Raw genomic sequence first — 12217 nt, forward strand, 5'->3', positions numbered from 1 at the left:
CGTCTGGTGCTTTTCTCTAAAAAATATTTAATGTCTTTTGTGTTTAACCTACAGCTTTAAAAGTTTTTTAAACTTACTTTGTTAAAATAATGATATGGTATTGAAAATTGTTTAAAATGCATTTTTCTATTCCGGACTTACAACAATTTCGAGACGACAATGGACTTACTTACACGGTAAACTCAGAAGTTAATAAATATGTTAATATAGTTCTCTTCAATAATGCCTTACGTAAAAATATATTCTAAAGAATTATCTATGACCTTAAGGTATTTACGATTAGTAACAACGTATTTCAGCTTAGTAATTTAATGCTGTGTTTTTGTTATCTTAAAGGGCTTCAACATACATATTGATGGATTTTACCACTGCACAGCTCGCTTTAAGCAGATGCTTAGTCTACACGAGCAATTACAGTCACAATACTCTTACTTTAAATTGCCACAGTTTCCTCCAAAAAAGTTTTTTCTTACTAGTTCACAATTAGAAGAACGCAGAATTCTTTTAGAGAAATATATCCAACTGAGTAAGTATCTTATTCCTTAATTATAAAATTTTAAATTCAATAAAATTTAATTATTATTTGTTTTCAGTTGGACAAAATCCAGTTTTGGCTAATTCAGGAATATTAATGACATTCCTTTTAACTGCTCAACAAGAATCACATAATGTCAAAGTTCACGTTGTTGATATAGAGATCTCTTTGATGAATGGATATAGAATACCACTATCAGTATCTTCAACTGACACATCAAGTACTGTTTTAGATATTGCATGTAATTATGTGAATCTCCCAAAAGATTTGACAAAATACTTTTCACTGTTTCTATTTAACTGGAGTTGTGCAAAAGATGGACAGCCAAGTTTTAAGAAATTGGAAGATTTTGAATCACCATATATTTCCCAGAAATATGTTAGACCTGAAGATAAAATTGTGTTAAGAAAAAGGTAAGTATGTAATGGTTTCAAGGCAATATTAGATATATACTTTTTTTTATCAACAATAGTGCAGATCAGGGAATCACAAAATTTCTAACTGACAAACTTTGTTTTTATCTGATGTCGTTTATGTTTTATAAGACAAGTTACAATATTTCAATTCTTTTCAGTTATTGGGATCCTTGTTATGATATGGACCTAGTTCAAGACAGGGTTTCAATAGATTTGCTGTATCTTCAAATTATAGAAGACATTGATTTAGGGTGGATAACTGCTGATTCTGAGACTAAAGTCATGCTTTCATCACTTGAATCAAAAAAACAAAAGAGAGAGGTAAAAAAATAGCATAAAATATAGTTTAATCATTGCGATGCAAATGTTTAATCAATATGTCAGTTACATATTTATCACTTAATTTTTTGCATAATAAATGTGTCTTATAGATATAGCAATTAGTATGTTTCAATAAACAGATATTAAATTGTTTATTTTAAACAGTACATTGAGTTGGCTAGAAGTTTAAGGCATTATGGCCGAATACCAGCTGGAGAGGGCTTAACAGAAGCAGTAAATATTGGTGACATGGGTGGTGCTTTAATAAATGTACGAGTGTCTTTAGCATGCAAGGAATTATCACTCACAAGTGTAACACATCCAAGCCATGAACAGAGATATAAAGTAACACGAATGCGTTGTTGGCGTATCACAACTTTACATTCGGTGAGTCTGACTATAATAAATATAATATATTAACTATCCTGGCAAAATCTAGGCAACCTGATGTTGCATTTTGTTTAACAAAAAATTTTGTATGTACGACTGCTTAAAAGTATACTATACCTATACATTGTTCTTTTTGTCACACTTTAGATTTTTAAACTTTAAAATTTTAGCTGGACCATTCACATAATGGATCTTTACTAGAAGAACCAACAAAAAACTTTGAGCTTTCATTTGAATATCTTATAAGCAAGGATAATCTCATTTGGGTAACATTGAAGACTGAAAATGCAATTTTTATCAGTGTATGTTTACAGGTAATTTGGCTTTGTTTACAAAAATTGTTTATTTAATATTAAAAGCATAGCATTCATATAAGTTGATCTGATTATTAAGAACTCAAATTTTCAACATTATATCAATTGTTCTGCTATTTCGGGACTTGGAAAAATCCCCAAAATTCTAGAAGTCAGTTAAATTGTGTGTGTTATTAATTATGTAACAAGTCTGTCATAGAACTCACCTTTTATTAATTTACCAGTCAATAGTCGATGAGTTGATGCGTCAAAAGAACGGTGAGGGTCCTATATCCCCACGCTGTAAACGGGCAAGTCTCACCTACTTACGTCGAGATGGATCCAGTCAACTTATAACACCTTCATCATCTAGCGATACACTTAGTTCTATAGTAAGTAACTTACAAACGCTGTATGATATTTCTAAATGGTTAGCCTGTTTAACTGATGATTTCACCAAAGGGGCTCAGATTATGTACCTGCGATACATAATACCCTATTTATGTCTTTGAAATCAAAACCTATTTTAAAGTTTAATGTATTATCAAAATCTATAAAAAGTGTTATGCATTTAGTGATTGCTATATTGTCATTATATATAATATATTTTTTATCATAATCCAAACATATGTGATGCTTGGACTATGATTAAAAATAAATTAATTGCTGTCATATTGTATGATTAATAGTGCTATAACTTTTTTAGAATGGAGACTCTTGCACTTCGGGAAGTTCTCGTGAAATATTCTCAGTTCAAAAGTTAACAGAGAAATTTGCCTCAGTCGCGTTCAAAACTGGCAAGGACTGTGTGGAAAATAATGCTTTTGAAGCTATAGGTGATGAAGAATTGTAATATTATTATTAACACTAAACTCTTGCTGTTAACATAACATTATAACATTTTAATTGATGAGGAGAAACAAGAAAATTGAGGATTACGATACACAAGGCCTACTTATTAAAAAAATATGGGATAGAAACCTTAGTAACTTTAAATTACTAAAAGCAATGTCTTTATGATTTACTATCACTTCTTATTTTTTTTTATTTAAATATTATTTATACCGCGTCTAGTAGAAATGTCAAAACAAAATGTATAAAATGTTTTGACACATGTTAGCAAAAAAAATTTGGTTAACAGCAAGGGGTGAATACTCAGTATCCAAAGACAGGTTAATCTATATTACGGCCAAAGTCGAAAATATAACTTACAAAAACAAACAATTTCGAAATTTTTACGGCAGTAGTAGGGTTTTTATTTGAGGAAATGTCAATTTATATGTAAAAATGTGGCTATGAGTTAGCTTCCCCTTAAATTTTTACTCCATTCATTTTCTCCGGCCATTACCTTGCCATATAACATATCGAATTTATAATTATATCACTAAATTATTTACATAATATTTTATCATTACAATCCCAATTTTAATGTCAATGAAATCTCTGAATGTTAATTTTTTTTTATTGAAACGTTAATTAAGATGTGAATGTATAATACAAGATATAGTAAGTCTAATGTAATGAAACAACTATACAAAATCTTCTACCATATTATAGGCTACTTTAAAAGTTAGTGCCAAAGAACCCCTTTTTAGAACGAGCATGAATTTATTAACTTCATGAGCCATTATTTATATATTATTATTTAACTATATATATATATATATTGTATGTATATATATATATATATTGTATGTATATATATATATACACGAATATCGCCTTTTTCTCCTTATTAAAAACTTGTTCAAAATTATTTTTTCTATAGTTCAGCTACACAAAATCTTGTTTTATCGATCGACAGTCGTCTCGAATATCGCGTCCGTTTATAATTGCCTGCTTTTTAATATAAGTATAAAGGTACTCAACTCCTTCAAAATGTATTTGCATTGAAATAATTGTTTCCCTGCTAAAAAAACAAATCATTTTTTTGTTTATTGGGTATTTCTTTATTTTTAATAAACTAAAGATTGCATGTCAAGTAATGTATACCCAATAACCATAGTTCATTTATTAAGCATTTTTTACACTAACTAATTCTTTAATGAACACATTCAAATACTTCAGTGTAAAATTAACAATAATTTTGTGTTTTGTATAATACATATATGTTTATACTGTCTGTTTGTGGCTTACATTATATTGACACCTTAAAATATTTCAAATATGAATTCAGGATAAAATGTTGGAAATACTCAGAATCATTCAATCATCAATATTTGTTTATGAGACTGTTTTAATTCTATTTAATGTACAAATTGAATTTTTTTCTGTATTTTATGTCATGTGCTCAGTTTTTTTAGTAAATATGTAAGTTATGTTATTGAAGTATATTACATAGTTATCTCGATTTCAAAAACAATATTTTTTAACTAAATGTTATAAAATTAGAATTTAATACAGTGTGTATTGATAGTAATACTTGTAATATATTAATATTTGTACAGACTTTTTGATAACAAATATATTATTATTATGTTTTCAAATCTTATATTTGTCTACAACATAATTTTATAATTAAAGTAGTTTTTCTTATTCATACATTTAAAATATATAAGAATAAATACCATTGAATTTCATTTTTAAACTGACATGATTCTCAAATATTTGTTGAAATAGTGACTATACTAGTAGATTCTTAAGATTTATACATTCCTATGTAATGAATTAGAAGTAATAGTATCAATCATAAATTTAAAAAGAATAAATAATGGTCACTAAATCAATTTTCCTTATTACATTCTTAAGTTTAATCAAGTTATGTGATGTATATTAGCTTATTGGCAAAGTAATTAAACAACAAAATAATAAATAAGAGTTTTATTCATTGATTTAAAACATTTTCACTTAAAACCTACAAAAAATCATGCACTAACACTTTGATTTTAATTATTTTTTTCCCAGTTTTCACGTTCTTGCTTTTCCTTTTTGACTTGGTCAACAATTGGTGTAAGATAGAGTTTGTCCTCTTCAAATTTTGTCCACTCCTCCTTTGGTAAAATTGTTTTAGTAACGGACAATTGGACAGCTCTAACTAAACGATAATTGCGTTCATCAACTACATGTTGAGGTAAACGGCGAAGTGCCTCAGTAACTTCTTCAGTTTCGTGAAGGCAATCGTCCCTTAGTAACCCTGTTTATGATTAAAAATGTTAATAATCTCGATATAAATATCTACTTTTACAGCAAAAAATGGGGAAATTATATAGTATGTAAATAATTAGGGATTGCAGGCTTCATATAAGTATACACCAGAAAATCCTTTAAAAAAAAAAAATACTAACCATATTTATTAAATCCCGCGAGGTTGTAGCACCACTTCCTCAGGCTGTCTGAAAGGGATAAATTATTATATAACACTTAAATATTAGTTGTGTGACATTTTATGTAAGAAATACTGACTGTTATATAAAACCTTTGTTGTACGCAGAGCCATAATTGGTTTGTTTTAAGTTTATAGGTCCGAAACGATTTCTTTAAACACAGTAAATTTTGATACACTGCCTAGCATACAATTTACAAATCAATTGCTGCAAATTGCAATTAGCAAATTTCAAGTCGAAAATGTAATCCGTTGTCAAACTTCAAAGTCAAAAACATACTATATGTCATATTTTGACAGCTGAATATTTTGCCATAGAGAATATAAGAACTTATACAGTCTGTTTTGGACGTTTTTAATATAGTATGACCATTAAGGTTGACTTTTGCGGAAAAGTGCTAAAAAAAAAGATTCTAATCACAAAGATAATAAATGGTATAAACTTTCACGATAACCCAAGAATGTTTACCTTTTAAATTTCTCACTACTTTATTAAATAAAAAGTAATACTTTGTTTTCAAAGAGGGGAACTCTTAGTACCATTTAATAATAAAAATATACTTTGACGATCAGAAAACAAAAATAAAATCAAGCCCTTATTTATTTCAATAGCATATTATATGTATTATTTAAATTATTCATGTGTCTTTTTCTTTTATAAAATAGCGAATTTGTAGTTTTGCAAGTAGTAACACAGCGTGCACATACCTTACTAAAATAACTATCAAATATCAATATATTTTTTTTACAAATTAGCGTCAAACATTTTAATTTTAATTTTAAGTATTAAGGCAATTTAGAACTCGCTTTTAAATATATTATTGTAGAGAATATTATAGAAAACGTCACTTGAGAAGGTGAAGTATTTACTATTGTTTATTGTGATGTAAAGTCTTCGTTAATAAAGTATAGGTAATGTAGATGTAGAACATTACCTATACTATATAAATGAAAAATACTATTACTAAATGACAAATGATACTTTCAGCTATACGACAACGCAAGATAAAATAAGTGCGCTCGTGGCGGAGTCGTGTTTCTTATCAGGCGTATTTACTTGCTACTCTTTATGTGAACTTAATATGCCCTCGCTCGACCCCTCGGTTCCTTGGCCCGCTTATCATTATCAGCCTGAATAAAATGAGGCGACAGAAGGTAATTAATTCATATTTTGTTACGCTGTCGCACAATTCATTCGTTTGCGATATTCTCTTTTATTACGATATTTTTTTTCGTTTTTCCATTTTTAGTCATTGTTTTTTGTGATTATAATTTCGTTTTTAAATATACTTGAGTTGTGATTTTTTTGTTCAACCTGTCTTCAAGAGAAGGAATGCAAAGTGACTGTCGAGACTGTTTGGGGATTCGTTTTCGAATTAACGCCCTGCACCAAACTTGGAAGTGGCTGCATCAAACAATTGCACTACATGAATATCTGATCTCCCTCTCATCAGCTGATACAGATGCCTGCCTTCCTGCTAAGTGCTAATCATTGATTTTTAGTGTTTGAACTCTAGTAATTAATATCTAAAATACAAGAATAGAGTGTGTGTACTTCTGTAAGTGCATAAAACTGCCAATCACTCATTCATATAGAAAAGTATCTGCTTGGAAAATGTCTCAATCAATGATGAGGAAGTTTGTTGTTACTAACATGTGTGTTGTTGCACAAGCACGCACAAGTGCAAGAAGCCTGGCTACAAGTTCAGCCAAACCAATAAAAGAGGCTCAGGTATTACCACCGGAGAGGGAAATCACAAAGTCTGTGTTTATGTCACAATCAACAGACATCTACACAAATCTAGCAATGGAAGATTGGATGTACCGTAACATGGATTTTTCAAATCACCATGTTATGATGGTGTGGCGGAATGAGCCCTGTGTTGTTATTGGAAGACACCAAAACCCCTGGCTTGAGGCAAATGTTCCTTTCTTAGGTGATAAGGAAATTGCTCTCGCTCGACGTAATAGTGGTGGAGGCACAGTGTATCATGACCGAGGAAACCTTAACATAACATTCTTTACCCATAGAGACAGATATGATAGAAAATATAACTTAGAAATTATCAAGAGGGCCTTGTATAGAAGCTTTGGAATAAAATCTCTTATCAACGAGAGACAAGACATTATAGTTAGGGACAAATACAAAGTATCCTTTTTAAATATAAAAATGCCTTTTTAAAATTAGTATAAATAATAATAGAAATGTATTTTACATCTATTAAAATATTAGTATTAAAGATAAATTTTCAATGAAATCAGATCAAAAATATTCCTTCATGCATAATAAGTGTTAATTGTATAAAGTTACAATTACTATGAAAGCCTATATTTGTCATGTAATGTCTGTAAGTTTTCTTAATTAAGATGTTAGATATCGGGAACCGCTGCTAAGCTAAGCCGTTTAACAGCGTACCATCACTGCACACTTCTAGTCAACGCCAACAAGGCAGATCTCAGCAAAGCACTTGCTAAACGAGAGGTGAGTTCTTAATATCTACTTGTGACTAGATTTTCAATAACAAATATGCTTTATGTTTATGACAGTATTCCTTTTTTTCTCTATGATCAATAGTAAATTGTGCTTTCCTCATGCAACAATTTAATGGTATGCACATAAACTAGCAATAACACATTAACAATGCATACTGGTATAGACCTTTAGTATTAATTAGATTAATGAAGTGTCTTTTGTTTTTTAATTTGCTCAGTAACTGTTTACAATTTACATAAATAAAGGGCTCATTAGGGTTTTGAAACTATTTAAGGATTTAAAATTATTCATTTATGTTAGAGGTCGCATCATGCACCATGACTCATGAAATATTAGTTTATTAGTAAACTGAATAATTTCAATAATATAAAAGTTTCATATTGTTTTATGAACGAAATAGACTCGGCCAAGCGTTGCTGTGGCTAAGATTTTTGTTATTACATAGTAGTAAACTATTCAAGAGAAACGGCAGGAGAACACCAATCCACCATGCTTTTTTGGTGGTTATGCCATTAAATTGTAGCTTATGTGAAACGTTGGTATTTATTTTGATAAGGATCAATACCTAGGTACAAATAAAGAGCCTTTTCTAGCGGTGGTAAATTAATAAAATAAAAAATGAATAAAAGTACGCTTACGTAACAATAAAAGATAGAGACATGTCATGACAGACAGTGATGTGTCCTGAAAAATTGAAATATGTACATCATTTTATTCTATCATTAATAGTTTTCGCAGCGCACGCGATTGAAGGAAGTTTTTTTGTTTATTTTTTTACACCTTGGGTTAGATTATTCAAGTTTTAGTAAGCATCAGTATTTTTTTTTTAAATAAAACATAGCCTATGTCACTCGGGATTAGTGTAGCTTGCCAACGGTGAAATAATTTTTAAAATCGGTCCAGTAGTTTCGGAGCCTATTCATTTCAAACAAACAAAAAATCAAATCTTTCCTCTTTATAATATTAGTATAGATTTATAACAAACAAACACTTGTTTATAAAACACTTCCCTTTACATATACTTTAACAATTGTTGTTAAAAAGATGACTTAGAATAGACTACTAACATGTGTGTGGTAACTAACCTGACCTATCCCCTCCAATCACTCAAGTTAAGGGCCCATAATTTTATATAGCATGGCATACAGACATCAGCGACGCCGTCAACGCCGTCTCCTGTCGTAAATCTGGCCGATCTGGACAATAGGGTAACCGTGGAAAGCCTACAGACGGCCATCGGCTACGAGTACCTTCGCACACCGGCGCTTCATATCGAAGATGCCGGCGAGAGGCATATATCGCAACAGAGGGGTTTCCAATTCGTTAACCCCACTGAAGATTGGTATCCAGGTACTTATATATCTTTCTCATACAAATCTCGTAACACGTCTTGAGTTTCATATTTGAATTTCTCGTTTAATTTGACGGCTTTTCAATTTGAGTCTGTTTTCATTAGATTGTGACAGAATCTGATTCTAGTTTTTCTGGGATGAAATGGATGCGAATAAATCGCGATGTTTGTTGATATATTGATTTGATATATAGGTCGTACTTGAATTCGTGTATGCGGTGATGTTAATTATTTCGACTATGTGTTTGCGTGTTGTTCCCACGAGAATGTAAGTGCGTGCTCCTATTTCACCATGCCTCCTGCTGATAGGGGACAAGTCTTTGTTTTTATTTATGTTATTATTATTAATTACTTAAAATGTCATATGGAACATGGTGTAATGGTTGCAGCTCCTTACAAACGTTGTGTAAAAAAAAAAAACATGGCGATTAAAAAGAGTGGCGGAGAGTTTATTGCCAGTTCTTCTCTTCCGTTCTACGCCCTTGATTTGAGAACTGGCAGTAAATGTAAAATTAGAAGCATTAATATTTATTTCTTTAATGACGAATCACAAGTGTACATTGTGTTACCTAAGTGAATAAATGATTTTTGATTTTTTTATAAATATCACAATGTGGAGTAACTTCAACAACAACAGCAACTTGTGACTTTATACTCATTTAAATTATCTATTGACAGGTATTGCAGAATTAAGAAAGGAATTGACGACATGGGAATGGTGCTATGGCAGAACACCAGAGTTCACCGTTAGCCGCTCCTTCCCCGTGCCACCGGAACTTCTCTCGTCCAAACTCTATTCCGCCTCTCAAGAGTTGATCATCTCCATGACTGTGGAGAAAGGCCTAATTAATGACGTCACGCTGAACATCCCGCCCGGTTTAATAGAGTCCGGCTTCCACGGGGAGGCTTCTGTGATAACTCATCTGAAGGGCAAGCGGTTCACTTCTGAAGCACTTGCGGCTCTCGAAAACGCCATGTTGACACGTCACTTGAGCGGTGACGTCAGAAAGTTGGACGACAAAGAACAATTTGTCGCTAAGTGCTTCGACCAAGTCGTCAACACTGTGTAAATCTGTGTTATACAAAGGTGCTATAGTATAAGTATTATCAGTAAATATGTAGCGGCTGTAGATATCATAAATTAAGATAGTTGGGTCAAAGGCCTAACGATATGTAAAATTCCGTTTATAAATTGTTCTGTGTATTTATATTGCTTATGCATAATTTACAAATTACTTGTAGTTAATTTGCTTTCTTAGTTGTTAAATTCTGTTAGTGTTATTTTATAGTGTTGTTGCTTACAGTGATATCTTGTATTTCATCCAAGTGAATTTTTAACTTATATGTTATGTTAAATAATAATACAAAATGTCACTATTGGGCGATATGTTAACGTAAAATTGTAAACACCGTTAGATTGTAATCTATCTTGCGAGATTATAAACTGTCGAAAGATTGTGAACCTCAGAGTACTGCTTACAATTTAACGTATTATTATTCGGTAGATTGTACTACACTAACTTAGTTATCATTCAAACTTCTTTGGTCAATTACAGATTAATTTTACTTCCCAACAATTTCATATAACTACCGAATAATAATACCTTAAATTGTAAGCAGTTCGTTGAGGTTCACAATCTTTCGACAGTTTACAATCTCGCGAGATATATTACAATCTAACGGTGTTTACAATTTTACGGTGACAGATACACAACAGGCGATTCGCAGTTTTTGTGTTGAGCACTTCAAGAATGCATCATATCATTTGTTTTTAGTTCTTTTTACAAAGTTATATACAGCCACATAGAAAATAGTAATATCATATGTAGTTTTTACTTTTTAGACGATACTTTTCTGTATGAATTTGTTAGATTATTATTTAGCTTTTAATATCTAATTATTTATTAATGGTGTATATGATTTTAACCGTTGTCAAATTATTTTGTGCTAATAAAGACAATAAAGTAAATTTTTTCATTTTCTAGTCAATACCTTGTTACTATTACATAAGTTGCGTAACAAATTACACCGACAGTGATTACATTACCGGTAATGTTTATGCAACTATTTTGGAGACATCTCAAGGAGAGGACTATATAGATTCGTACATTTGGACAATACTCGTTGATTACGTTAAAATACAGCATGACTAATGTTCGTGAGTGAACAAACTTAGCAATGGTTAGAAATATGCGCGTGTGTCCTCGCACAATAAAAACCTGCTTGGTTCTTCCTCTCGCTTTCAGAAGAGCTGGGTGGTGGTCGATGGCCGGCGCAAGTGAACCTACTCGAGCCAGTACTATCGTACACAGCGACGCGCACGTACGCCATATTTAATCTTAACTCGTTGCCATGACAACCGCGTACACAAAACAATTCTTACGATAATATCCGGTAAGAAAACTGAAGTGCTGTGACAATCACTCATATTCTATTTGCAAAGTAAGTATATATTACTTTGGATAATATAAAATAAAAAGAATGAGTTAAAGGTAAAAACAAACAAACTAAAGCTTCTATTTTATCATATAAATGAGTAATTCTCGGATTATATATTAATCCTAGAAAATTCATTTTTGTCTGGTTCACTTAGCTTAAAATTTAATAGTTTTAGGTGGGGAACATTACGTTATATTGTAAAATTTAATCGTTATACATATTTACACCAATGTACAGACTTAGATAATTTTTGACTTATTAAGAATTTATAAAGTGTTTGAATATGAAAAAGAAAAATGGAAATTATACAAAATTATCGCAACTATATTGGTGTATAATTTAAAGTATAAATGTGCAAATGAACCGCGATCATGTTATAAATATTTATTTGGTAAGTACCAATTATAGATGTTTGATGCAACTTATAAGGCAAATAAAAGTATCCGTTTTGGCAATAGAGAAATAATCTGATGATGCCATTACGTTATGCAAACTTAATTTCCGAATGACAAAAACTATTTCAATATAAAATGCAACAGTAATTTGTCTGTGGATTGTCTTAAAGAGGTTTCAATTAAATTGGTTAACTATTATATATATTATACAATGACCTAATTCAATTCTTTTGAACATTATAATGATAAGCGTATAGGTAG

At 30.8% G+C, this 12217-nt stretch overlaps 4 protein-coding genes across 6 annotated transcripts in view; 3 read left to right on the plus strand and 1 right to left on the minus strand.

Annotated features, from left to right (window-relative positions):
* The first annotated feature begins 6 nt into the window (after nucleotides 1-6).
* On the plus strand, nucleotides 7-3409 carry LOC125051161 (sorting nexin-17). Of its 2 annotated transcripts, XM_047651339.1 has the most exons (8): nucleotides 9-176; nucleotides 337-526; nucleotides 594-948; nucleotides 1110-1272; nucleotides 1438-1659; nucleotides 1833-1976; nucleotides 2201-2347; nucleotides 2662-3409. In XM_047651339.1, the coding sequence occupies exons 1-8, from the start codon at nucleotides 117-119 to the stop codon at nucleotides 2806-2808; spliced, it is 1428 nt and encodes a 475-aa protein (XP_047507295.1). In that variant the 5' UTR covers nucleotides 9-116; the 3' UTR covers nucleotides 2809-3409. The 2 variants fall into 2 exon arrangements, with proteins under 2 accessions (XP_047507301.1, XP_047507295.1); XM_047651345.1 differs by lacking the exon at nucleotides 1833-1976 and having other exon boundaries at nucleotides 7-176.
* Nucleotides 3410-4760: 1351 nt separating this feature from the next.
* Nucleotides 4761-5529, minus strand: LOC125051185 (cytochrome b-c1 complex subunit 7-like). The gene is made up of 3 exons (XM_047651382.1): nucleotides 5358-5529; nucleotides 5240-5287; nucleotides 4761-5088 (listed from the first exon to the last, which is right to left on the minus strand). The coding sequence occupies exons 1-3, from the start codon at nucleotides 5389-5391 to the stop codon at nucleotides 4841-4843; spliced, it is 330 nt and encodes a 109-aa protein (XP_047507338.1). The 5' UTR covers nucleotides 5392-5529; the 3' UTR covers nucleotides 4761-4840.
* Nucleotides 5530-6751: 1222 nt separating this feature from the next.
* LOC125051175 (lipoyltransferase 1, mitochondrial) lies at nucleotides 6752-10324 on the plus strand. Of its 2 annotated transcripts, none has more exons than XM_047651358.1 (4): nucleotides 6752-7426; nucleotides 7652-7759; nucleotides 8908-9121; nucleotides 9801-10324. In XM_047651358.1, the coding sequence occupies exons 1-4, from the start codon at nucleotides 6893-6895 to the stop codon at nucleotides 10190-10192; spliced, it is 1248 nt and encodes a 415-aa protein (XP_047507314.1). In that variant the 5' UTR covers nucleotides 6752-6892; the 3' UTR covers nucleotides 10193-10324. The 2 variants fall into 2 exon arrangements, with proteins under 2 accessions (XP_047507314.1, XP_047507323.1); XM_047651367.1 differs by having other exon boundaries at nucleotides 7112-7426; nucleotides 8920-9121.
* Nucleotides 10325-11396: 1072 nt separating this feature from the next.
* LOC125051137 (atrial natriuretic peptide-converting enzyme-like) overlaps nucleotides 11397-12217 on the plus strand; it is a 47277-nt gene continuing 46456 nt past the window's right edge. Inside the window, exon 1 of the mRNA XM_047651321.1 lies at nucleotides 11397-11564. The gene's annotated coding sequence lies outside the window, so the exon portion shown is untranslated. The remainder of the gene's footprint in view (nucleotides 11565-12217) is intronic.

This window comes from Pieris napi, chromosome 1, assembly GCF_905475465.1.
Source record: "Pieris napi chromosome 1, ilPieNapi1.2, whole genome shotgun sequence".
Lineage (NCBI taxonomy): Eukaryota > Metazoa > Arthropoda > Insecta > Lepidoptera > Pieridae > Pieris > Pieris napi.

Coding starts and splice junctions, on each gene's coding strand:
- LOC125051161 (XM_047651339.1), top strand. CDS start 117: ATGCATTTTTCTATTCCGGACTTACAACAATTTCGAGACGACAATGGA. Junction 527..593: donor AGAGAAATATATCCAACTGA/GTAAGTATCTTA, acceptor ATTTGTTTTCAG/TTGGACAAAATCCAGTTTTG. Junction 1,660..1,832: donor GTATCACAACTTTACATTCG/GTGAGTCTGACT, acceptor TTAAAATTTTAG/CTGGACCATTCACATAATGG.
- LOC125051185 (XM_047651382.1), bottom strand. CDS start 5,391: ATGGCTCTGCGTACAACAAAGGTTTTATATAACA. Junction 5,288..5,357: donor AACAAAGGTTTTATATAACA/GTCAGTATTTCT, acceptor TATCCCTTTCAG/ACAGCCTGAGGAAGTGGTGC. Junction 5,089..5,239: donor CGCGGGATTTAATAAATATG/GTTAGTATTTTT, acceptor AATCATAAACAG/GGTTACTAAGGGACGATTGC.
- LOC125051175 (XM_047651358.1), top strand. CDS start 6,893: ATGTCTCAATCAATGATGAGGAAGTTTGTTGTTACTAACATGTGTGTT. Junction 7,427..7,651: donor TAGTTAGGGACAAATACAAA/GTATCCTTTTTA, acceptor TTAAGATGTTAG/ATATCGGGAACCGCTGCTAA. Junction 9,122..9,800: donor CACTGAAGATTGGTATCCAG/GTACTTATATAT, acceptor ATCTATTGACAG/GTATTGCAGAATTAAGAAAG.